This window comes from Neofelis nebulosa, chromosome 11, assembly GCF_028018385.1.
Source record: "Neofelis nebulosa isolate mNeoNeb1 chromosome 11, mNeoNeb1.pri, whole genome shotgun sequence".
Lineage (NCBI taxonomy): Eukaryota > Metazoa > Chordata > Mammalia > Carnivora > Felidae > Neofelis > Neofelis nebulosa.
Genome location: NC_080792.1, coordinates 37,842,282 through 37,868,956, shown reverse-complemented (window position 1 = coordinate 37,868,956; position 26,675 = coordinate 37,842,282). Strand labels below are relative to the sequence as shown.

General features: G+C 45.0%; 1 protein-coding gene and 1 long non-coding RNA gene across 4 annotated transcripts in view; one reads left to right on the top strand and one right to left on the bottom strand.

Moving 5' to 3' along the window:
• The window catches only part of LOC131490197 (uncharacterized), a 71,040-nt gene extending 68,770 nt beyond the window's left edge, over positions 1-2,270 (top strand). For both annotated transcript variants that reach the window (XR_009250986.1, XR_009250985.1), the window contains one exon: positions 2,204-2,270. This is a non-coding gene — a long non-coding RNA (uncharacterized LOC131490197). The remainder of the gene's footprint in view (positions 1-2,203) is intronic.
• INO80C (INO80 complex subunit C) lies at positions 1,425-26,017 on the bottom strand. Of its 2 annotated transcripts, none has more exons than XM_058692350.1 (5): positions 25,788-26,017; positions 13,425-13,535; positions 12,385-12,496; positions 11,383-11,450; positions 1,425-4,997 (listed from the first exon to the last, which is right to left on the bottom strand). In XM_058692350.1, exons 1-5 carry the CDS (start codon positions 25,941-25,943, stop codon positions 4,866-4,868), a joined length of 579 nt encoding a protein of 192 aa, XP_058548333.1. In that variant the 5' UTR covers positions 25,944-26,017; the 3' UTR covers positions 1,425-4,865. The 2 variants fall into 2 exon arrangements, with proteins under 2 accessions (XP_058548333.1, XP_058548334.1); XM_058692351.1 differs by lacking the exon at positions 25,788-26,017 and adding an exon at positions 17,246-17,485.
• Positions 26,018-26,675: the final 658 nt, after the last annotated feature.

Sequence of the window (26,675 nt, the reverse complement as noted above, 5' to 3'; positions counted from 1 at the left end):
CTCTTTCCTTCCAGCATGTCCTTCATGGAATGCTTTAGGAATTGGGTATTCCCTCTGTTCAGGACCTCATGCCACTCAGGCAGCAGTTCTCAAACTTCCAACGGCCACAAGTCACGTCAAGCCAATGCAGACCACCAGTGCTAGGTAAACATTTATTTTAATTTTTAGTTTTAAAAATATCATATTCTTTTAAAAAAGCATTTTATTATAGAGAAATCCAAACACATATGAAAGCAGAATAGTATAATGAACGTATGTGTACCCATCACTCAGCTTCAACAGTTGTTGACTCCCGGCCAGTCTTGTTTCAGCACCACCCCCATCCACTTCCTCTCTCCCATACTGTCCTGCAGCCAATCCCAGAGATCATATCACTCCATCCATAAATATTTCAGTATGTGTCTCTAAAAGATACAAATTCTTTCCTTTAACATTATAAGACCATTATTCATAAGAGTTCCCAAATATCATCAAATATCAAATTTCCAATGATCTCAAAAATGTTTTAGGTCTTTTTGTTTGAATCAGTATCTAAATAAGGCCTACACATTCCTATCCGATAGAAGAAGATTAAAAAAAAATTTTTTTTTTTTTACCCAAATGTAGTTATTAGGTCTATAGATTGCCATCAGCCATGTTAGTAAGTTTCAAACGATGTAAACGTAGAAACATATATTTTTAGACTTTTCTCAAAACACAATGGTATAATCTTATATACCAATGACTGACATGTAAAGTAACACAATCTCTTCCAGCTTAATTTAATTACAAACTATGGACCTGCTTCTTTTTAATAAAGTTAGCTTTCCAGATTTGTACTTAATGCTTTTACGTATTTAATCAATTTGATGTCAAATACCCAAATATTTGGTTTGTACCTATATGGTCTTTGTTTACTGTGTTCTCTATTTATTTGTTTGTTTGTTTATTTATTTACATGTAGTAAATTTTTTTTTAATATGAAGTTATTGTCAAATTGGTTTCCATACAACACCCAGTGCTCATCCCAACAGGTGCCCTCCTCAATGCCCATCACCCACCCTCCCCTCCCCTCCACTCCCCCCACCCCATCAACCCTCAGTTTGTTCTCAGTTTTTAAGGGTCTCTTATGCTTTGGCTCCCTCCCTCTCTAACCTTTTTTTTCCTTCCTCTCCCCCATGGTCTTCTGTTAAGTTTCTCAGGATCCACATAAGAGTGAAAACATATGGTGTCTGTCTTTCTCTGTATGACTTATTTCACTTAGTATAACTCTCCAGTTCCATCCACGTTGCTACAAAAGGCCAGATTTCATTCTTTCTCATTACCACATAGTATTCCATTGTGTATATAAACCACAATTTCTTTATCCATTCATCAGTTGATGGGCATTTAGTCTGTTTCCATAATTTGGCTATTGTTGAATGTTTATTTATTTTTGAGAGACAGAGAGAGAGAGTGTGTGTAAGTAGGGGAGGGACAGAGAGAAAGGGAGACACAGAATCTGAAGCAGGTTCCAGGTGCTGAGCTGTCAGCACAGAGCCCAACGGGAGGCTCAAACTCACAAACCAGGTCAGATCATGACCTGAGCCAAAGTCGGACACCCAACCGACTAAGCCACCCAGGTGCCCCCCAGTAGAAGAGTATTTTAAATAACACTCATAATCTCATGCATTTGGAAGAGGACATCATTCCCAGTCTCTTCCCAAGGCTCCTGCCCTGTTTGTTCTGTCCTATTTGGTTAGGTTCTTTACTCCCTACTCCACCCATTTTTTTCCTTACCCTTTATTTTTACTAAGTTAGGCACTCCCAACTCAGTTATAGCTCACTGGAAGCAGGATCAAGAGTCTGATGTCTCTTTCCAATGGCCATGGATTCAGAAATGAGAGATTTCCCACCAAAAACACTTTTGGCCCAATTATAAAACAAAATTCAAAATCCAGACGGATGTATCCTTTAACTTCAGAGATGGGGGCAAAATAGGTCCCTCTCATCCACATGGGCTTTGGAGATTACTTGTCCAACATTACAAGAGGGTCTAATCTATGTGTGATAATAGATTGTTCTCCTCCTCTTAAAGTGAAGATAAGTTATCAGACAGATATTGGGAAAGAGTCAAACTCTACTCTGAGCAGACTGGACCTCAGTTTGGTCTTATGAAAACAATCTGATTTCTCAGCTAATGTTTTTCTTTTTTCTTTTTTTTTTTTTTTTTTTTTTTTTTAAGGGGCTGAGTGTATCCTTTGGACATTAGAGGCCAATGACAGAATTGACAAGGTACCTGAGACAAATTGGACATACCGTGATGGGCAAAGTCAAGTTCTCATCCGAAGTTGAGGAAGGGCCCTCTGCTCGCAGAGGGGAAAGCAGTGGGGTGGAGATTAGACCATTGGAAAGAGAGTTGGGAGGACAGTGAAAATGTCCAGGCAGGAGGTGATGTATTCCTGAAGTTGGGTGGGAAAAGGACTAAACAGAAGAGGAAGGATCAGTGTGAGCAAAGAGGGGACATGGGGACTGATTAAACATGAGAAGAGGGAAGAAGGAGGAATCTCCAATGTGCTGGGATGCTGCATGAAAAGGAATCCTAACCACCCCCCGCCCCCTGCCATACACACATTTCCAAACTGCCCATGGCCCTGTAGTGCAAGAGGCAGCTGATCTGTGGATTAGAAAACATACCCCATGTGCAATATTCACTTTGTAGTTAGAGCAAAGGTTCTTGACATGGCTGCACATTAGTATCATCTGGGGAGTTTGAAATTATTGTGCCCAGGCCCCAGCTCAGGCCAGCTGAATCAGAGTCCCTGGGTATTTTCATACCTCTCCCCACCTTCCCCTGCAACAGAGGTAAGGCTAATGCGCAGCCAGGGCTGGGAACCTCTGGGTTGGGAGACACAGCACGAAACTACCTGCCTGGACTCCTTATTGGAAGTGTCCACAGCTTGAAGCTTAGTTTGGCTCAGCTTGGACCCCTGTTGCTTGGAGTGAGAGAAATGACCTGACCTGTGGGACTCAGCCCTCTGTGCAGAGGTTGGCAGGGAAAGCCTGGAAGGGAAACAGGAAAGGAAGCCAGGCGTATGGCACACGTGCTTCCCTCTGCCTGTGGAAGGAGGCAGCTGTCACACTTCTACATGTCACGTTCACCCAGGGACATTTGTCAGATGCAGATGCCTGGGTCTCACTCCCTCCTTGGGTCAGGAGTCTAGGGTACGGCCCAGGAATCTGCATCTTAATGGGTCCCAGGTGACAGTGACAGAGGGTTCACCGCACACGTGTGCACGTGCACACCCCCCAAAAACCCTGAGAGGCCTGCAGGAGCAATGGTCTGTGGGCCCCTGTGATGGACGCGTACAGGCAGGGATTCTCCTTCACCCTGGACCCCGGTCCAGGAGATTCTGAACAGTTAGGACTGAGGTAGTGCCCAGCAATGTAAGTGTTAGAAACGATTACAACTTCCATTTCTAAAAATGGTTAAAATGTCCACTTGGGGGCCTTCGTGGAAAAGAGGTGGACCTGCCCGAAGTTTTCTTTGTTTACTAGAAGGTGGAAGTGAAACCGGAAGGGCCCTTGGCTCACTTACTCCTTATTCCCACCCAAAGGGAAACTGGGGGGGCTTTCCGAGGCTGACGCTAGCAGCAAGCGCCAGAGGTAAAGTGGGAGCCCAAGAAGCAGCCTCCGGTCTCAGAGAACTTCAGTTTCAGCAGTGGGTCTCAGGCCGGAGGACCCCTGCCCCAGAGGCTCGGATGTTCAGTGCTTGTGGGCTTAGGAAAGGTTCCCACCTGTCCTGGCCCTCCCTTAGGCCCTCTCCGTGGGAGAAGAGAGCCACACAGCCACCTTCCCACCCTCACCACTGGTCACTGGGAAGGTGCTGAATGACGCAGGGGCTGCCATACCCGGAGAAAAGGAAGCCAGGTTCTGGGCAGGTGCCACCTGCCCAGCAGGCTGCTCTCCCAGCTTTGTTTTTCCTTTCTTTAAGCCAGGAGAGGGTTGTGGGAGGGGTGTTCCCTCAGGAAGAAAAGGCACCTGGCCTCCTAATCCCCCAAAGCAGAGGCAGCTCAGGCCCAGAGGCTCCAGGGTCTGGTTCCACTGTCCTCCCTAGAGAAATATGGGAGTGGGCTTGGAGAGGCCCAGGAGTGCTTCTGTGTCTCATAGGAAGGGGAAACAAACCCTGCTGTTCCAGAGCAGGCTTCGGTTAGAGGGGCAGCAGCCAGTACCAGGACAAAGGCCCTTTTGGAGGAGGTGTCAGTGTTCACACCCCACACCCCAGAAATGGGGCCTGGGCTGGTGTTTTCGCCAGCTAAGGCAGCTATAACAAAATGCCACAGACTGGGCGGCTTAAGCAACAGACATGTATCTCAGTTCTGGAGGCTGGGAAGAGGCTGGCCCAGTGCAACAGGGTGATTACTCAGCTCTGTCTTCTCCAGTCCCAATTCTGGACCTCCTCCATGCATTCTGATCAAAAAGAAGGACTAATCTGCTCTAAAGTAGGAGTCACCAGGAATAACCCAGCCCTGTTGTCAGGATTCATTGTAGAGCTTTAAATGTGTTATAAGACAGTTTACAACGTTGAAGCAAAATCCAGGGATGTACATGGGTTAAGTTAAAAGCACAATTTTATATTTTCTCATCAAACAAGTTGACTTGAGGCAACAACTGAAGTATAATTTAATTCAACAGGAAACATCCCACTTGGAGGGAAAACAGAAAACCAAAAAAAAAAAAACAAAAAAACAAAAAAAACCTTAAATTAAAGCCAAACATTCTTTCCAAGGCACAGCACTGACATTTCCAGATTGACAAGCACAATGAGTTTGTTTCCATGAAACAAAATCATGAGTCCAGAGTTTGCCTTTGAAACAGCTTTCCACATCATCTCCGTTTCTCAAGGCTCAGGGAACGATGCTCGTGGCCTTCCTCAGGGCCAGGTAGCCAGTGACGACATCAGATGGCAGCCTCCGGATATAGGAAAACTCTTCAATGGTGCTGAACCGCAGCTTGCTCTGGGGGTCAGTGTAGTTGGCCTGGGTGGGAAACAGGCACAGGGAAAGGCGGAAAATTGTTGTTAGTGCTGAACATTTTAAGTTCAAGCTTAAAGTTTTTTTCTATTGTACTTAAAGTAAAATATCTTCATTTTGCCTTCCTCTGTCACCATGAACGCTAAACTGCTCACTTTGGCAAAGACTGGTTAATCTTCCCAGACTTGAGAAATACTTCAGGGTATGGACGAAGGGAAGAGGAGTGACCACATCAGACACTACGACTCTTCTGGTTGGTGTCACAAAGGCTAGAAGAAACAGGTCCAAAGTGGAATTCACGAGGATCATCCCTCCCTGGTCCCTGCCTTCAAACCCCCCCTGCTTTGGGGCTCCTGGGTAGGTCAGTAGGTTAAGTGTCTGACTCTTGATTTTGGCTCATGTCATGATCTCATGGTTCATGAGACTGAGTCCTGCATCAGCCTCTGTACTGATGGTGTGGAGCCTGCTTGGGATTCTCTTTCTCTCTTTCTCTCTCTCTCTCTCCCCCCGCCCCCTGCTTCAAACAGATATTCTAGCTCCATCCCCCAAGGCAGGGAACAGGGGCTTGCCACGCACACTCGCCCCTCCCTGTCACACCACGCCTGCCCCAAGTGCACTCCACTCCTGCTCCTCCACACCGTCCCCGTGCCACTCCTGTGGCTCCCTGGGCTACACCGCAGAGCTGGAGGGGCCGCCCACACCCACCCTCCCACTGGAAGGGACCACCGCCCTACAACTGCAACCAAGGCCATCTTCACAACTTGCGCTTCTGACCACGTCATTCATTCCTCAGCAGATCTCTCAGTAGCTGCTCTCTTTCCTCAGGACAAAGGGCCACATCCTCAAGCACTGCTCCTCAGAGCCGGCAAGCCCTCCTGGGCCCTCCTCCTTCCCAAGCCTCTTCCACAGCCACACGTCCCCACTCTGGTTCCAACAGCTCTGGCTCTCAGGCCCTCCCTGCATTCATGCCCCATTCGCCCTTTCCTGAGGAGGGGCCCCCAACTGGGCCACTTTACTCCCTAATTGCCTGCTTGTCCTTCAGGACTCGGCCCCCAGTCATCTCATCAGGGAAGCTTTATCTGCTCCCCCACTCTCCCCACATCTGTCTCTCACTCTTACACTTACTATCTGCATAACTCTTTGACTAAGGTCTAGGCTGAGAGGCTCCATGAGGCAGGAACCCTTGCTTTGCTTATCACCGCATCTCTGCCCCTAGTGCAATACGGAGTGCACGGTGGGCCTTCAGGTGGTGTTTGCACAGCGAGTGATGACTGAATGAATGAACGAACAAATGGACTATCAGGATGATCACAGAAAACAGAACTCACTTCCCACGGACATATCAAAATTATCTTTTAGTGTGTTTTCCCCACATGCAAAGTGGAGAAAATAAATTCACTCACTGTATTACCTCAAGTCATGTGGCTTCTACAGATTTTGAAACAAAACATGAGGATGAGTCATTTGGAACTCCTTGAAAAAATTATAAAAGATGCCATTAAAGTCTAGACAGATAACGTCCAGTTACTCGAGTGTGGACTGTCTGCTCAGCGCAGATCAGCTCTGTGTGGCCCCCAGACATGCAGCAGTGCTGTTATTTCAGGGGAGAGGGAAGGCTGAAGAAGCAGGAAGCTGAAGGGAGTCAGTCGTAGGTTTCTCACACTCTATAAAAAGTCCTCAGTTCGGCCACAGGGGATCTCCAGCAGCTATTTAACATCCAATGTGTCAGGAAAATGAGATTATTCCTAAAGATTCATTAAAGCTCTCCATAAAATAAAACTTCAATCCTTTGGCTTAATCCAGATCTTGCTTTCTGTACCACATTTCCTGTAATGACAGTAATATCAAGGAAGGCTTAAGTAGAGAGAGAGCAACAAGTCCCCTTTGAGGGCTCCTGGCCACGCAGCGGCCGGACGAACTGGCTGGCAGGGGAGGCTCTACCGCAGTTCCAAGCAGGGGTGCAGGCCTGTGCGTCTGGCTTTGATCATCTGGCCTCTGTATATGAACCAGCTCTGGCTTGGCTCCACTTCTGTGGCTGCCTCACTCCTACCACCACACTGTGCTGAGCCGGCCCGCCCAAGTTCAGACCTCGGTGCCAAGAAGGCTGAGGAATAAATAACGCAGAATACAGAGATACTCTGGCACCGACAGAAAGGTTACCAACAAAAGCTCGCACAGACCGGACCTGACCTAGTATTCTGAGCAGAAGGGAGGAGGCCAAGTGACACCCCAGAGGTGAACAAGGGAAAAGCTGCACTCCTCCAGTCTGCCCTCCTCGGATTCCATGCCTTGAGCCTGAACACAACAATGACCGCCTTCCCGTGGGGCGCCAGTAAAGACCTGTAAGGCTCCCCTGGCTGCAAGGTGACCGGCAGTGTTCACTGCTCACCCAGAACCACTGTACTTCCCATCACTTTGTAATGAGGGCTAAACACAGGTGTGACCCTGCACACCTCCCTGCCTGCCCACGCCCAGCAGACAGGTGTGGCAGTGTTAACATGAGCTGGGCTTCATTTTTAATGATGTAACTTTAATTAAAAAAAAAAATTTTTTTTTCAATGTTTATTTTTGAGAGACAGAGGCAGAGTGTGAGTAGGGAAGGGGCAGAGAGAGAGAGACAGAGAGAGAGAGAGAGACAGAGTTCAAAGCAGGCTCCAGGCTTTGAGCTGTCAGCACAGAGCCCGACGTGGGGCTTGAACCCATGAACCGTGAGATCATGACCTGGGCCGAAGTCGGACGCCCAACCGACTGAGCCACCCAGGCGCCCCTATGTAACTTTAATTTACACAAGCAACAAATGGACATATTCAGAGGAAAGGGAAGAGAATGGAAAAGGAAACGAAAGGGAAGGAAGAAAACATTATGAATAAGACTAAAGTCCTCTTTTCCAACCTTCTACCATCCAAAAATCCTTGCCTTTCCCAAGGAAACCACTGTAAGTGGGCACGCTTCCAGACCTTGTTTGTATATACCCTTACACACATACACAAACACACCAGAGAAATTACCCAGAATATTTTTGTGAGTGGGTGTTAGTTTCTGCATAAGTGGTACAATGCTGCTTCTACTACTTTGCACCCTCACGATACAAGTTGCACGATACAACTTGGAAGTTTATCCATGTTATTGCATACACGTCAGCCTCACAGGACAGTATGAAAACACCCCCAACCCCACACCCCGGGTGACTGACCTTGATTTTGTTTCCAGTATTTTGCTCACCATCACATTTTCTCATAATCACTTCTGCATGAAGCTCCTTGTGCACACTGCTTCCCTAGAAGGCAGACTGCTGGGTCCCAGGCTTTCGCTTTTCTGCCTCAATAGGTATTGCCAAATGTCTTCCAAATAACCCAGACCAAAGTATTCCCACCTCAAAAGGGCCATGTGTGAGGATATCCACTTCTCTATGTTGACGTTTATAAGCAAACGTTTTCATTTCTTTTTTTTCTTTTTTTAATTTACATCCGAATTATTTAGCATATAGTGCAACAATGATTTCAGGAGTAGATTCCTCAATGCCCCTCACCCATTTAGCCCACCCCCCCACACACACAACCCCTTCAGTAACCCTGTTTGTTCTCCATATTTAAGAGTCTCTTATGTCTTGTCCCTCTCCCTGTTTTTATTTTTGCTTCCCTTCCCTTATGTTCATCTGTTTTGTCTCTCAAAGTCCTCATGAGTGAAGTCATATGATTTTTGTCTTTCTCTGACTAATTTCGCTTAGCATAATACCCTCTAGTTCCATCCACGTAGTTGCAAATGTCAAGATTTCATTCTTTTTGATTGCCGGGTAATACTCCATTGTAGATATATATACCACATCTTCTTTATCCATTCATCCATCGATGGATATTTGGGCTCTTTCCATACTTTGGCTATTGTTGATAGCACTGCTATAAACATTGGGGTGCATATGTCCCTTCGAAACAGCACACCTGTATCCCTTGGATAAATACCTAGTAGTGCAATTGCTGGGTTGTAGGGTAGTTCTATTTTTAATTTTTTGAGGAACCTCCATACTGTTTTCCAGAGTGGCTGCACCAGTTTGCATTCCCACCAGCAGGGCAAAGGAGATCCCCTTCCTCCGTATCCTCGCCAACATCTGTTGTTGCCTGAGTCGTTAATGTTAGCCATTCTGACAGGTGTGAGGTGGTATCTCATTGTGGTTTTGATTTGTATTTCCCTGATGATGAGCATTTTTTCATGTGTCGGTTGGCCATCTGGATGTCTTCTTTGGAGAAGTGTCTATTCATGTCTTTTGCCCATTTCTTCAAAGGATTACTTGCTTTTTGGGTGTTGAGTTTGATAAGTTCTTTATAGATTTTGGATACTAACCCTTCACCTGATCTGTTGTTTGCAAATATCTTCTCCCACTCCATCAGCTGCCTTTTAGTTTTGCTGATTGTTTCCTTCGCTGTGCAGAAGCTTTTTATTTTGATGAGGTCCCAATAGTTCATTTTTGCTTTTGTTTCCCTTGCCTCTGGAGAAAACATTTTCATTTCTTCCCTACTGATGATTTTTTTTTTTAAGTTTATTTATTTTGAGAGAGACAGAGACAGTGCGAGTAGGGAGGAGCAGAGAGACAGAGGGGGAGAGAGAGAATCCCAAGCAGACCCTTGCTGTCAGCACAGAGCCCAACGTGGGGCTTGAACTCACAAAACCATGAGATCATGACCTCAGCTGAAACTAAGAGTAGGACACTTACCTGTCTGAGCTACCCAGGCACCCCTCTTTTCTACCGAGGAGGCTTTTCCCTTATTATCAGTGAGACTGAATATCTACTTACTGGTCATCTGCATGTCTTCCTTGTAACTGTACTTATATCCTTTTAGCCAGCCCTTCTATGGGATTGTCTTTGAATGATTTGGTAGAGGTCTTTGTATATTCAAATTTTCTTAATTCTTACATACAGTGCGGCAAGAAGTTTTGTTAGGTATGACATGACAAGTCCTTGTCCATTACACAAAGGGACCTGGAAGAGCGCTTCTCAAAACGATTCTCATGCCTCCTGATGTGTGCAAACCAGTGCAGGAGCCCATGAGCTGCCTAGTGGTGAGGATAAAGCTACCTGCCCATAAACCCTAGCTTCTTCAAGGAGAAATGTCCATTTGGAACCGTAAGAGAATAACTTCTGCCAGACTAGCTCTGAACAACTATTAAAAAAAGGGTCAAATACATAAGGTGACTATTTTCAGGCAGGAGACAAATCAGCGTAGGACTACAACATTGCTCACAAGTTGAACTCCCCTCCAAGGTTAGAAGGGGATATGTACTCTGAATGGAGGGCAAAAGAATCCACCACACACACACACACACACACACACGCATGTGCACGCACACGCACACGCACGCTGTGTTACAGCACTTCTACTCTCCCTGTTGTTTTTTTGTGATCACTGTTTAAGGGTCTATGTTAGAAAGTTTGTAGTGCACTGAGGAGTGTGTGCTTTCCGGAGGAAAAGCTATAATACACAACTGATTCAGAAAGTATAACTAATATTATTTTCAAAAATATAAAAAAACCTCAAATCTTCCCCAGTGTAAAATGTAGCCCATTAGTTCAGTCAGTTTGTTACAGATGTTTGGAGTCCTACATTTTTATAAAAATGTAAGGCATTTAAATGATGTGTATGAGTTTTGAAAAGTGAAGTGTGCCTCATTATTTCTACAGTTATGAGAAAAGGCCCATCTTCCAAACATAAGAGTGGTGAAAAGGACGGGAAGCGGGGCTGAAGGAGATGAGGTTCTCTGAGGTTCCCAAGTTCAGCAAGTTGCCCAAGTCTTACTTATCCAACAACATTGCTGGTGTTGGAACTGTGTTCCCCAGAAGCACTTTAGGGGTCACAGAAGTGGGGAGGACAGAGGACCAGATCCACAAGGGACCACACTGGGTCAGTGGGCTCCCAGGGATTCTGTCAGAGATTTCACTTGGAAAAGCGATGCATAAAATGTTTCCAATGCTTACAAATAAGTTTGAAAATCACTGCCTTTACCATAATGTGTCTTTAGTCTTTGGAGAAGTTTAAATTTGTTTTTTAGAGTACGATCATTTCTAAGATGCGAGAAATTTTTTAAACCTCAGCAGTTAAAAAAGAAATTATTGTTTCGTTCATGTTATCTCATATATTAATGAGAAAAGGAAGGGGAAGTGAAACTCGTGTCTCCCACCTTCTGGAGCAATCTTCCCTCCAGCCTGCCCACATGGATGCCCCAGGCTGTAGCCACTCTAAGACAAGCCTGTGAGTGCTTCAGCACAAACCCATTACCTATTCAAAGTATGCAGGCTCCAGGCAGGGTCAGGGCTGGTCGGTATCAACACTGTCTAAATAGTATTGTGAAATCTCCTCTTCAACTCAGTGCTAGGAGACAGAGATGTAATTATACTCACAAGAAGACCTGAAACATCAGAATACTTCTTAGCTGGTTTGAAGGATGGAGGAGCATCAATACTGAAGTCTATCGGAGGAAAAAAAGAAAAAAGAAAAGGAAAGAAGATAACTAGACTGGCTTTAAAATATTCGGATCCCTTTCCTTTTCTCTCCTAAAATGCTGTTGGATAATATTTCTGAAATTAATATTCTGCGATCAAGTGCTCCCAAAACTCTCCAGGGGGATAATGCATTACGTCACAGGCCAAGTGCAGGCTCTGGATGCAGCCCTGCCCTGTCCCCAGGGAGCCTGTGCTCCAGCAGAACCACCGGAAAAGCTCATCTGCCCACAAGCCACTCTCACTGTCAGAGGCTACATGGGCTGAGGGCGATGCCAAACAACCCCCTAATTGGGTCTGTGCACCCGGACACCGGAATGTCCACACCCGGACTGCTGACTAATTCACTTGTCACCCATCTGAGTCACCCCTGTGAAAGATGTGCCATGGGACAGGACGCAGACAGAGATTTGACCTCTACTTTCCGATGAAGTTGAACAGAACTTACAACAGTGCTTTACACAGATTGGAAAATACTGCAGCATAAAGCATTTACTCTGAAAAACAACAGCCCAGAAAGCAAAACAGAGTTAGCCTCTAAGCTAGTTGTTAGAAACCCTCCTAAATCTTGGGCAGCCTTGGAAAATACATTTTAAGGGGAGACTCTTGAGTAAGAAGTTTGCCTGACAGAAACGCCAGTACGACCATATCAGGACCTATTCCTCCAGGTGGAAATGTTAACGGTGACACCAAAAACCACACACGCGTGACGACACAAACAGGTTCAACACAGATACAGTTATGAGGAAATACGTACAGTATCTCCCTATAGTGAGGCAGCTATAGAATTCTTAGGCTATAAGTCGTTTCCTACATTAATGAGGACACAGCCAAATCATGTAGGTTTGTTAGAAGTTGCTAGTCTGAACATTATAAACACATGAAAGGCTCCAGACAGCTCACAGTTAGGGTCGTTCAGTTGCCACGGCAATGCCCTTTCCGAAGCGAGGATCTGTTTCAGGTTCTTCCAGGTTCTGTTCTTCTTGCCAGCTACCGCGCCACCGTGGCCAGAGTGCTTGAGTTAAAGACGTGGATCAGAAGAAACAAAACTCAGTGGAGGCTACCATTTCAGAATCTGAATCATGCTCATTCATAACTGTAACACAGCCCTCATTCTGTCAGCTCTCTTGTGCCCCAAGGGCTGTTTTTTTAATTTTTAAGTATGACACTGTACACTTTAATCTTACTTATAAAAACACAACTTTTGGATTATCAAAACCCATGGGTTAGTTGGTGACAGAATAGAAATAAAAGGTGGTTTGTTTGTTTTAACATGCTTATAGAAAATCACATCCTTTGTTAGGACTAACTTTATAGAATTCACTCATGAATTTCCCATTACTTTAAAAGAAATGCATTACAAAATTAGATTTAAACTCATGACTACATCTCTAAACTCCCTTCTGAGGGCAGGTCACTGCCTCATAAATTACTGGAGATCCTGGAAAACCCAAGTAAGCCTCCCATCATGGCATGGCAAACCTTCTGGAAATTTCTTTTTTGTTGTCATTCTATAAAAATGACAAAGTAAAATGGAAAAGAATAACAAAAGTCTGTTGCCAGCACTGGTAATATTGTATTTTCAAAACTAATTAATGCAAAACTTCTAATGATGTAATATGAGTCTTTATAATAATATAATTATTATATCCTTTAAGAATGAAAAGAAGAGTAGCCTATATCTACTTTAGAGCAACATAAGTTAGATTTACTTATGCTAAGGAGGAGCCTCCTCCTTCAGTTAATTATTTTAAGCCTCACCTAAAACTTCTGTAAAACCAATGAAAAGGGATGGTGAAGAATCATGGAAATGACCCACCCTCAAAATAGTATCTTTAACCAGTTCCACAAAAGACACCCAAATCCTTGGGAACCAGCACACTGGGAGATCAGTGGGAAGGGCCCTCCTTCTGCCCCCACCCATCTCCTAGCAGCCTCCTTACCACAAAGTTTGGATCCTTAAATGGCAATGGCTTGGCAGCTTTTTCCATAGGTCCTGTACTATAATCAGAGGGCACCATTTTATTCTCACTCATGGCTTCCATGCTGATACCCTTAAAATATAATAAGGATAGTCTGAGGTCAGGTTCTTCTAGGTGAGTTCCCTAACTCGGCTCCCAGCAAGACACGAGATGATACCACAGGACATGTGAAGAAAGACAGTGTCCCAGAGCCCTAGCAGGTGGCCTGCACCAGAGAAGGCCATTCCAGACTGGGAGCAGCCCCTGTTGTGCAGAAGCCACAGCAGAGACAGCCAGGACCCCAGTTCCCGGTTCCCTCAATGTGCCAAGCATTAGAGATGGGTGTCCTACCTGAGCCAGCTCATTTAACTCGGACAACTGCTCTTATCCCCAGTTTCCGGAAGAGAAAATAGAGGCTCAGGGGTATGGCTTCAAGGCCACACAGTGATTGCCTCTGGATTCAAACCTGCTGATCTTTCTTGTCAAACTGTGTCTCAAAACATTGAGACAAAAAAACGCTCCAGCCCTTGTAAGGGTGTCGTCAGCCAGAAAACCCAGGCTACAGCTCTTATGCTTAAGGGGAGCAGCAGGATAGAAGCATTCGGAGGAAGGAACAGAGAGAGGGAGAGGAGGCTGAATGTCCACAGGTCAGCTGGCTAGAGCCAGAGCATCCTGACAAGCAGGCTAAATACTTTAAAACAAAAAACATTTTATTTTTATTTTTTAATGTTTATTTATTTTTGAGAGGGAGAAAGAGAGCTGTCAGCTATGTGCTGACAGCAGACAGCAGCGATGCAGGACTCGAACCCACAAACTGTGAGATCATGACCTGAGCCGAAACCCAGAGTCTGACGCCTAACCAACTGGGTTACCCAGGCATCCCAAACAAAAAACCTTTTAAGTCAACCATCACCTAGAAAGAAAACAAGCCAAACTAAGAACCACTTCTGATTTTTAATGTGATTTCCAGACTACCATATTGGTTTTTTTTTTAATGATACATAATTTACATACAATGAAATGCACGGATCTTAAGTGTAGGTTTCAGGAGTTTTGCCAAATATTTACACTTGTTTCATCTATGTCCCTATCGAGATACAGAACATTTGTATCATCCCAGAAAGTTCCCTCAGGCCTCTTCCTAGTCAATACCTTCCACCCTCAGGTGGTATCTCCCAGAGACGGGATCTGACAGCAGGTACTCTTGTGTTGGCTTCCTTAGTTCAGCACAGAGCATTTGAGACCTGCAGTGTTGCTGCAGAGCTCAGTAATCTGTTTCCCTGTATTTGTGGCCACTCAGCAGAGGAACGCCACCACAGTTTGTTTATCTACTCTCTGCTGATGAACATTTGGGGCAGTTTTAGTCTTTGGCTATTATAAATAACACTGCTGTGAACATTCTGTACCAACCTTTGTGCAGACCTGTGTTTTCACTTCTCTTGGGTAAATACCTAGGAGCAGAATGGTTGGGTAATAGGGAAACTGCCAACTCATTTTCCTAAATGGCTGCCCTCTTTTACACTCCCAGCAGCAGTGTAGGAGAGTGCTGGTTGTGTGTGTGTGTGTGTGTGTGTAAATTCCATCACCACTGCCCCCACCCCCACAGGGACATCCATGTGGGGGCCACGGGGCCACTCGCTCTGCTGCAGTGGTTCTCCGAACAGTCTCCTCTCAAAGACCATCCCAGACTCTCTCAAGGTCTCTGCATGTGGGCCTGTGCTCCTCCTCTGTCCATACCACCTCTTTTGTCAGGCATGCCCCTCAACTCATTCCCCCTTCACGATCTTTCCTAACTCTTCTCTATTCCAAAGCCCAGCTCGGTGTCAACTCTGTAGGAGCTAAGAGGCCTCCAACTTCTCAACCTTTTCCCACCATCCGTAGCCACGAATGTTCTATCTCTTCTCTCTCCCTCCCTGTCCCATGAGTCCTTCCCCCGGCCCTCAGCCTGTATCTGCACTGTCCTCAGCTCTCGGCCTGAGGACGGCCCCTGTGGTGCACACCTTGCCCACTCCCTTCTCTCCAGCACAGTCAGTGACACACTCTTAAATGCAAGCCCGATGTGACTCCGCAATTTACAGCGGGCCAGTGGGCCCCACTGACCTTCAGATTAGAAACACACCCTGGCCTCCTCTCCTGCCTCAGCGTTCACTCCCCCATCTTCCTGTATAATTTTGTATTTTCGGGTACAAAATCCATTGAGTCATTTTCTATATGGCACAAACAGTTTCCAATATTCCCGTACTCATTTGTGCTTTACTAAGATTATTTTCATTGGGATTACTCCATGTCAGTTTTAATTTTGTAACAAAGATTAGATTTAGCATTTTGTACATAACTTTTATTGCCCTTCTACTTTTTCCTTCATGGTCATGACATTTCTGCCAGGTACGTGTATCCTAGGAGACCCAAAGTGATGAGGAAAATTTGATTTTCCCATCACATTTAATCAATAATCAATGTTACCTTGTATAGGTTTAGCCAGTTGTCAATGTTATTTTGTGTTGACTATTTGTAAGACTAATATCTATTATAAATTAGATAAATGATGGATAGTTCATGTTTATGTCTCAGTCGATGAAAAAACAGCAGTTTTATGAAACAGGGAACAACAGACCAGAAGAAGGAGAGACCAAGAGACAGGTGAGCAGACGAGAGACGAGACTCAGAGAGTAAGAAGGCAGAGCAGGGACACACCCTGCCGGCTTCACTGTATGGCTCCGTCTTCCGTCCCCTGCATCTAACCCAGTGCCTGGCACAGAGTAGGTTCCCAATAACAGCTAACTGATTACCTAGTTGGCTAGAGTTAAGGAACAAGACAGCACAGAGTAACTCAGTGCCGGCATCTGTATCTTAAGATGCACATGCTCAGGAGTTTATTGTAAGGAATCCTCTGGGGGGAATGCAGTGGCCGAACACAAGGAAACACAGGAAGGATGACTCAGAAATGACAGGGCCAGGTTACCTATGGGGCGTGGGGAACCAGGTGGAAAGGACAAGGAGATGGGAAGGGCAGACAGGAGTAAAACTTCTCTGAGTACAGCTTTGTGTAGAGTTTTGACCTTCTGAACCATGTTAAAGTTTCACATACTAAAAAAAAAAAAAAAAATAATAATAATAATAATAATAATAATAATAAAACCAACAAGGATGGGCAGGAGGTAGGGAAAATGGACTACAAACGAAAACAAATCAACCTAACTGTATTTTGAATGACAAACATAACCACACTGAAGGGGAGGAAGGGAGAGAGAATTCCAGTGACCTCTGAACACAGTATTTTAGCAATATAACCTAAGGCTAAAGGCAAAAATGACCATAAACAATTGGTAGGTTTTTTTCTCACAAGGGTACAGGTTAAGAATTCCGAAACTACTATATACGTATTCTAAGAAGGAGGAAATGAGGGATGACGGAAAGCTAGAATGAAGCCTGTGCTACGGGGCTGAAATCAGAGGTTAGCAATGTGGACTCATGGTTTTAACACAGCATAGATCGAGAAAGAGATACAGAGAGTAAGGGGAGGAACATACACATACACAAACACACCAATAGTTGCTAACTCTCTCCACTGAGAGGGCTGGAAAACAACAGGCACACCTGTGTTCAGATCCTGGTTTCTGAAAGTTATTCTCCAAGAACTACTGATCCTTAAAAAAATAGCTGGTTCTAGGGCTGGGGCAGAAAAGTACAAGATGAGCCTGTGGTTCGAGAAAGTAAGAAAAGAGCTGTATCAGTTTGCTAGGGCTGCCATAACAAAATGCCACAGATTGGGTGGGTTAAACAACAGAAATGTATTTCCTCACAGTCTGGAAACTACAAGTCCAGGGCAAGATGTCTGCAGGGTTCTCCTGAGGCTGCACTCCTTGGCTTGTAGATGGCTGTCTTCTTGCTGTGTCCTCACATGGCCTTTCCTCTGTACACTCCCCTCCTTGGTGTCTCTTCCTCCCATAGGGACAATGGTCGTAAGGGATTAGGGCTCCACCTTTGTGACTTCATTTAACCTTAGTTACCTCTGCGATGTCCCTATCTCCAAATACAGTTACATTCTGAGGTGTGCTAGGGTTAGGACTCCCTATAAATCTTGAAGGGAGGGGCACCTGAGTGGCTCAGTCAGTTAAGCATCTGACTTTTGATTTCAAAGAAGGTCATGATCTCACAGTTTTGTGAGTTCAAACCCCACACCGGGCTCTGCACTGACAGTACAGAGCCTACTTGAGACTATCCTCCTCTCTCTACCCCTCTCCTGCTTGTGCTGTCTCTGTCGCTCTCTCCTGCAAAAAAAAAAAAAAAAAAAAAAAATCCTAAAGGGACATAAATTCAGTCCATAACAGCACTCAAAAACTGATGGGGGTATATTAAAGGACACAGAAGCCAATTTGAAGAGGTCCCCATAGCTAAAGACACTTTGAGCAAAAAAACAAATAACACTGATCTAGAATATATAAAGAATTGTTATCACTCAACAACAAAAAGACAATTCCATTTTAAAATGGGTCAAGGATTTCAATAAACATTTCTTTGAAGAAGATCTACAAATGGTCAACATCATTGGTGATTAGGGAAATGTAAATCAAAACCACAATGAGATACCGCTTCACACTCACATGGCAACATACAGGATGGCCACAATCAAAGACATAACGTGCTGGCGAGGATGTGGAGACACCGTAACCCTCATATGCTGCTTATGAGAATGTAAAAGGGTATGGCCACTTCGAAACATAGTTTGGTATTTCCTCAAAATGTTGAAGAGGATTATCCTATGACCCAGTAATTCAACTACTAAGTGTATACCCAAGAGAATTTAAAAAAAAAAAATGTCTGTGCAAAAACGTGCATGTTCATAGAAGCATTTTTCATAATAGCCAAGAAGTGCAAACAACCTACCTGTCCATCAATGGAGTGTTATTCAACCATAGAAGGGAATGAAGTACTGATATATCCTACACCACGGATAAGCCTTGAAAATATTATGGTAACTGAAAGAAACACACACAAAAGGCTGCATATCGTATGATTCCATTTACGTGAAGGGACTAAGATCAGAGATGGTCAGGGGCTGGGAGGATGGGGGAATGGGGAGAGACAGCTAAGAGGAAGAGGGTTTCTTTTCAGGGTCATGGAAATATTCTAAAATTAGATGGTGGCACAACTCAGTGAATATCCTATAAACCACTGACGAGTACACTTAAGAGGGTGACTTTTATGGTATGTGGATTATAACTCAATAAAGCAGTTAACAAATAAACATGGATGAATGAGTAAAGCTAGTCTCAAAAAAAAAAAAAAAAGCTAGTCTCAAAGTATCTCCCCACAGGATACCTTAATACAAACAGTGGAGAAACCCTGCAGACACCATCTAAGTGCTCCAAGCTAACACTGTCAGTAACAGAACATGTGGCCATCGTGTGCCAGGATGTGATGCACTGAGAAGGGGACAGTGTCACTTCTGTACTCCTGCCAAAAATGTATTACGCATATCTAATCACGAGGAAATATCAGACAAGCCCAAACTGAGGAATATGCTATAAAATAAGTGACCAGTACGCATCAACAGTGTCAGGTCGTGAAAGATAAAGACCGAAGAACTTCTCTACATAAAAGGAGGCTAACAACATATGACAACTAAACACAATGTGTGATCCTAGACTGGACCCTGGACCAGATCAAAGACAAGCGTACGTTCTATGTATCGGTGTCAGTGTTGCTTCATTGTGAATGCCCTAAATTGGATGGCTGTACTATTGTTATGTGTCGGAGAATGCCTTTGGTTTCAGGACATCCACACTGAAATATTTAGAGCAGTAAAACAAAACAAAACAAAACAGGGGTACCTGGGTGGCTCAGTCGGTTACACATCCGACTCTTGATTTCAGCTCAGGTCATATATCACAGCTCGTGAGTTCGAGCCCTGCATGGGGCTCTGCACTGACAGCTCAGAGTCTGCTTGGAATTTTCTCTTTCCCTCTCTCTCCGCACTTCCCCCACTTGCACTGCTCAAGCGCACACTCTCTCTCTCTCAAAATAAATGAATAAATATTAAAAATAGTAATAATAAATAAAATTTTTAAAAAGTACAGTGGCCAAGAGAGATCTCTCCCCTGGGGTACAGCCAGCTGCTAACCTGATGGCGAATGAGCCAGAGGCTCCACAGACCTCGAGAGGAAGCTATAGCTGGCATGCAGGTCGGGAAGAGTGACAGTCACCTGCTCTTTCTAAAGGCAAAGGAGGAAGCCTAGCCCACTGGCTGGAAGACACATGAGATGAACAGGTCTAAGAAAACCCACTGCTGTCAGAAGAAGCAAAGGGGTCCTTTTCTCAAGAAGCTTAGAACCAGGGTGGCTACGGGACTACTCCATGAGGAGCAGGCTGATGGGGATGGACTTTCAGGAGGCTGGGCCTACAGGATGGCCTAAAGTACGTGAGAGACAGGAAAACAGCCCCAAGAACCATGCAGGGAGCATCACATCAAAACAGAAAAGCATACTGTTGGGGTTTTTCATTAAGAAAATGACTACTTATGTAATGTCTCCACCTGGGAGAGAATAAACAAACGGGGCAGCTAAAGCAGCAAGGAGAGATCCCAGAGGGACATGGAAAAGCAGGCCCCAAGCGCACCCAATGATTACAGAACCATCCACAGAACACACTCAGCTGGCAGCCACCAGCCTCAAGCTATAGCCTTAAGGCTTTCCTCCCCTGCAGGAACTGCAGAAAGATGGCATCTCTCCCTTTCTCTGCATGCCTCTTTCCTGATTCCTAGTGGAATCAGGTGCTGTGTGCACAGTGAAATCCTGGGAAGGAATACAGGGCGCTCTTTGATGCAGGCTGTTCCCAGGCCCCAGGGAGAGACGGGAACACTGGCGGGCAGAGAGGCCTCGCTGAGATTGGGGAGGCCACCGAGAAAAGCAGGTACCTCAGCAAGTGTGTGCGGGTGGGAAGGTCTGGGAGCTCTGCCAGGGGAGCGGAGGCACCGTCAGACAGGTGCATCTGCTTGGGGAGGGGGTAGGGTGGGCGAGATGCCAGAAGTCTGCATCGCCGCCGTTCCAGGCGGCACCACAGAGAAGGGGCAACAAGGGAACGGAGGTGCTGTGCTCAGGCCCTGATTTTCAAAGCGGACCCCACCCGCTCATTTGGTCCCTCCATCCTCTGTCCTTCCCTTGTCAGCAGGGCCAGTGAGGAGCCAGGCTGAGGAAGGCGCAGAGGAAGGAAGCCATCCCAGCGAGACCCGAGCCACATGGCTCCAGAGCTGCCTCCTGCCTGGCAAACTCATGGCTCTCCTCCCTCTCACACCAGGCTCCAAGAGAACACCCCCACTCCGGGCCCACAACTGGGTGTTCTGCCCTTCTCTCCTCCCTCACCCCAACCTCCCCGGGACTGCGCCCTCATTCTTCCCTCCCCAGGGCTTCAGCCATGCCCAGAGCCTGGTGCCTATTAGTGACGCGATCAGAGGGAGCGGCCTGCAGTCAAAGGGAGGATCAAGTCTGTGAGGCTGGAACACAATCAAATAACATTTTGAGTGATGTGCAGTTTCCACATTACTGAACCACGTTAACACCAAGAGACTTCATGAGATGAACCATCCCATCCCTGAGACATGAATACCCTACGAAGAAGAAAGAAGTAATGCTTAGCACTCAGGGCTGCCCCTCTGTGCAGCTCGAGAAGAGCTGACCTAAGGCCCAGGGAGGAGATACCTGGCCGTACCAAGGCAGCACAGGCCTGCAGTCCGTAAGGCCTCCGCTCGCCCAATAACAGCTACATCTCTCTGGAGGGCAGCCTGCATAACTGACCCAGACTTCAGGATAACGTGGTCACAAAGAAGAGAGACAAATGGCCTTTGTCTTATCACTGAAAACCCAAATCCTCAGTTACATCCATCTAACAGTATTCTAGAATCAAATCGCTGAGCCTAAACCAAAACTATAGCGTTGTGGTAGGGTTACTGAAAATAGCTCAAGTGTGAGAAGCAAGCTAACTATTCAATCAAGTCGATTAAATAAGAGCACTCAATCCCTTGAGAAGTCTGTCAACACAGAGAGATTCATGAAATAACGCTAAGTGAGAGCAGGGTCCACAATGTCATACATCAAGGACAATGATGAAAAACTGTATCTCCACGTAGAAAACATAAGCTGTCGGGGAAGAAGTGGGTGACTTGTTATGTCCACTTTAAAAATAGAAAAAAGGAACTTCTAAATCTAACATTATCATGATTTTCTTTTAAAGTCGGGGTAGAATGATTACTTTTTGGACGAACAAATCAGTCTAGCATTCTCTGGTGTCTCCAATTACAGAAGAGTCTATGATCAACTGCACTCTGCATAATAATAACCTTCTCAAGGAGCAACTGCTGCTGCTTAACATATTTAGTTAGATGTTGTGTTCACTGCTTAACCATCACATATCAGTCTATTGTGTAACACTCAGGCGACAGGACAATTAGGTTTCTCTGTAGATTCTACCAACTTCAATATGCATCTGGAAAGTCTACAATGCCGTATACTGATCTAATCAAACCCCCCCCCCCAAAAGCATTTCTCTGTACCATGGATTTGGTTCTATCAAATATTTAATTCTATCTTCCAAGGTAGAAGAGTGATAAGAGTGATATCAAGAGAGGCAGTAAAGAAAAGAGAATGTGGACTCTGGACAATCCACCTGGGTTCCAATCCTGACTACTGTGTGTAGTTTGTGTGATCTCGGGAAAGTTACTCAATCTCTCTCTCTCTCTCTCTCTCTCTCTGATCCTGTCTTTTCATCTGGAGAATAACAATTCACAGAGGTTTATTTTAACAATTAAATGAGGTAGGGGACCTGGCTGGCTCAGGCAGTGGAGCATGCGACTCTTGACCTTGGGGTAGGAAGTTCAAGCCCCAAGTTAGGTGTAGAGATAATTTAAAAAATAAAATCTTAAAAATAATAATAATTAGGGGCGCTGGGTGGCTCATTCATTTAAGCACCTGACTCCTGATTTCAGCTCAGGTCATGATCTCGAGGTTTGTGGGTTGGAGCACTGCATCGAGCTCTACACTAACAGTGTAGAGCCTGCTTGGAATTCTCTCTCCCTCTCTCTCCCTCTCTCCCTCCCTTCTCTCTCTCTCTCTCCCCCTCCCCAACTCGTGCTTGCTCTCTCTCAAAATAAATAAACTTAAATAATAATAATAATAATAATTAAATAAGATAGTACTTAGTGCTTAGCACACATTGCCTGGGATACAGTAAATCTCAATAGATACTAATTATTATTATTTATAATGATTTCTTTCACTTTAGCAAGTGTATCTGTTCACCAACCTAAGTTAACACTAATCATTTTCAATGTATCATAACCAGAGTGAAAGGGAAATAGCACTTTCCAGATTATGTCATTATTCATCAACACCCATATTTTACAGGGAAAATACAAATCCAGTTGTACATTTTGTACAATTTAGCAAGCACAAACAGTAATTTCTGCTGAATTAAAGATTCACTTTGATGAAATAATGAAATTATTTTAGTACTATTAAACTATTTAATACTATTTCCTAGGACTGACATAAAGGAATTTCTATAAATGCTTTGCTCAGAATATCAAAAATATCCTTGGGACACTTGGGTAGGTTAAGTGTCCAACTTTGGCTCAGATCATGATCTCACAGTTCACAAGTTCAAGCCCTGCATGGGGCTCCGTGCTGACAGCTCAGAGCCTAGAGCCTGCTTTGGATTCTGTCTCCCTCTCTCTCTGCCCCTCCCCCCCCCCACACTCTGTCTCTGTCTTTGTCTCTTTCAAAAAATAAAAATAAACAAAAACATTAAAACATATTCTGTTCAACTCCTGAAGACTTCCAAACATAAAGCCCTTTAAATTTCATCTATGTACACAATTTTACTTGGAAACAGCATGCACATTCTAGAAAGTAAAACCCACCTTAAGAATCCACAATATCAAGTTATTTTAACCAATTTCAAAAAGCATTCTAATGTCGTATATAAATGTCCCTTGTATGGGGGGATTTTTAAATCCCATGAAAGTTTTACAGACACTGCTTTTTTGTAAGAAACAAAATAGCTGAAACTATTGAATTTAGGAAATTTAGATACTGAAAGATCTGTCAAGTCCCTTTTAACTCAAGAAATACAATTGTTTATATAAAAAGCACTCATTTCCCACTGATAAAACCTTAAGCAATCTGATATGTGTGCACAGCTCCAGCCCTTGAAGGCCCTCCCCATTCAGACCCACCACCCCTCAGAGTCCACCTCAAATCCCTCTGCCTCCCCACCTTTCCTTCTGTGACTACGGTCCCTGCATGAGTCCTCATCTTCCTGTCTCTCACCACCCTAGGGCACCAATACCATAGAATACCTATAACCAACTTTGGTACATGGTTAGAAATTACTGTATTTTCCTAATTGTTTCATAAATGTGACAGGTAGAATTGTTAAGAAGGCCCTTCAGATTCCTGGCTTCTAGTGTTCATACTCCTCCTACCAGTTATTCAAGCAAACGCGAATATAGGTACCACTATGAAGGGGTTTTGCAGATATAATTTAGGTCTCAAGTCAGCCGACCTCACACAAAGGAGACTATCCAGGTGGGCCTGCCCTAATGACATATATCCTTCAATCTGGGTTCAGAGCTCAGTGTCAAGAGAAGTCAGAAACATCTGTGTGTGACAGGGATTGGATGCAAGAGATTCTCCACAGCTGGCTTTGAAGATGGACGAGGCTGTGTGGCAAGGAATGAGACCAGCCCAGTCAACCCTTTGGTTTCAGCTTTGTGATACCCTGAGCAGAAAACCAAACGTCAGTCACATCGTACCAGGACTTCTGACCTACAACGAGATACCTGTACACAGCCACCAGAATGGCTAAAATTAAAGATGGATGATGCCAAGTATTGTTGAGAGCACAGAACAACTGGAACTCTTATTCTTTACTGGCAAGAATACACAATAGTGCAGCTACTTTGGGAAATGCCGTTTAACAGTTTCTGCGGTAAATGTGTGTCTAAATAGTGGATCCAGCAATTCCACTATTATCCGTTTACCTAAGAGAAATGAAAACCTATATTTGCACAGACTTCTATAGGAATGTTCAGAGCAGCTTATCCATAAAAGCCAATCAAATGTAAACTCAAATGTCCATCAGTTGTGGTATGTTGACACAATGTACCAGATACCTTGATACAGATAATATGAATGAATGACTCTCGAAAACAGTTTCACAGAGAAACTTAAACACAAAATAGTATGTTCTATATGATTCCATTTATATTCTGTTCAAAAAGCAAAGTCAATCTATGGTGAGAGATATCAGAACACTGGTTACCTGTGGCAGGGAGGGTATTGACTAGAAAGGGTCACTGGGGAATTTTCAGGGGCTCTTGGAAATTCCCTTGATCTGGCCACACAGATATATACATATATAAAAAGTCATTGATCTGTACTGTCAAGATTTGTGCATTTTACTGCATGTCATTCCTATCTCAATAAAGTATTTAAAAAGGGCAGGGGGGAGGACTACCCATTACAGCTACAAAATGCAACGGGCACTTAACATCTCTAGAAAGTCGCTCTTGGTTCTTGGTGAATGATGCCACGCTATGTGCTGTAGAGGACAAAGGAACACACTCTATCTTTTCCCTCTTATTGCTTTAAATAAAAAAGCAGAAGCTAAGAAAAATACTAATCTAACCAAAATACTAATCTAACCAAAGCACTTCTCTGCAGAAAATCCTTTGCTGGAACTGTGGAACCTAGATTGCCCAGATACCGTGAAACCTGTGCCAGGCACTGTGCTCAGGGCTTTCCGACCATGACCTCATTGAATCCTTTGAACAACTCCATTGGGAAAGACCAAACCCACTTTGGGACGAAGAAACAGAGTCAACAAAGTACTTTTCTGAGGAGGAAGGAAGCCACTCTTGGTATTCCTACATGTAGGACATTCGGGCGCTCTGCACCTCACACACACTCGGTAAACGTCCAAAGAAAGGACGAAGGTGACACACGTTGACTGCAAGAGCAAAGTCCTTAATCTCCATCTAAATGCGACCTCGACGAAGGGACGATCATGCTACTAAGTCGGTATTAACCCCACCCTCCTGCTCTCAAGGACTACGCAATGCAGTTGGTGCTTGAACCAAATCCCACTTGTCCACACTAGGGAAAAAAATGTTTTATTTGCACCGCAAATGAGATCCGCATCCACCGGAGGCTAGACAGCAAGGTCCCGCACCTTCGCCGGGCCATCAGCGCCTGGCCGCCCGCGCCCTCGCTCGGCCCCGCCCTGCGCACGCGCCCTCGCTCCGCCCCGCACGGCCCCGCGCACGCGCAAGCCAGGCGAGCCACAGCATACCTGCGTAAAGCTGGCGCCAGCCACTTTTTTCTTCTTACTGGCGCTGTAACCCCCAGCGCTGCTGCCGTTGTGGGAAGGACTAGCTGGCCTCTTCTTGCTGTTCCGGGCTATCCCCGGAGTGGAAGTGGTGGCCACAATTGGAATTTGAGCCGCCATCCCTACCGAGTCTTCCTCCACCCCCACCCCCCACCTTCTCTGTGTGGGCTTTGGAACTTCCGGCTCGCTGTTACTTCCGCCTTCATGTGTGAAAATCTGGCCTGGATTCCCAGCGCGTTCGCGGACTTCTTTCGGCCAAATCTAAAAGGCGGAGGTCGGAGCAGTCCCTTCCGTGGGGGCTGGATGGTGTCAGCCAGGCGGTGTGCTGCTACTCAGGCGCTCTGAACCTGGGCACGTGCTTGGAAATCCGCAGTGACTGAGGAACAGAAGATCTCCATCTTTTTTCAAACACTGGGTTGTTCTATTAATAACCGTGTTGCCTTTTCTCACGTTGTCAGAAGAATAATTAATAATTGATAATAATAATAACATTAATATCTGAGAGTAGAGGTAGGGTTGTTCTGAGTGGACTGAACAGACTGAACAGTGGTGCTGGCATTCCCCTTGGTCTCTGCCTTCTCGTGTGGAAGAAATTTGTGTATATTCACTGGGTGTCCAAATGGACTGGAAGGGTAGAGTGGTTTTTAACCTTTTAGGACCCCCAGATCCCTTTGAGAATGTAAGTCCCTTCCCTACCCCCACCAAATGTATACAGGTGTAGACAATTTTACGGGTGGATTTCAGGGAATTCACAGACCTGCTAAAACCTAATTATGAATTTCAACCCCCTCTCCCCCGTTATTTGCCATATACTATATGGGTTGTAAGGAGTTAGTTAAACCATGTCTTTTT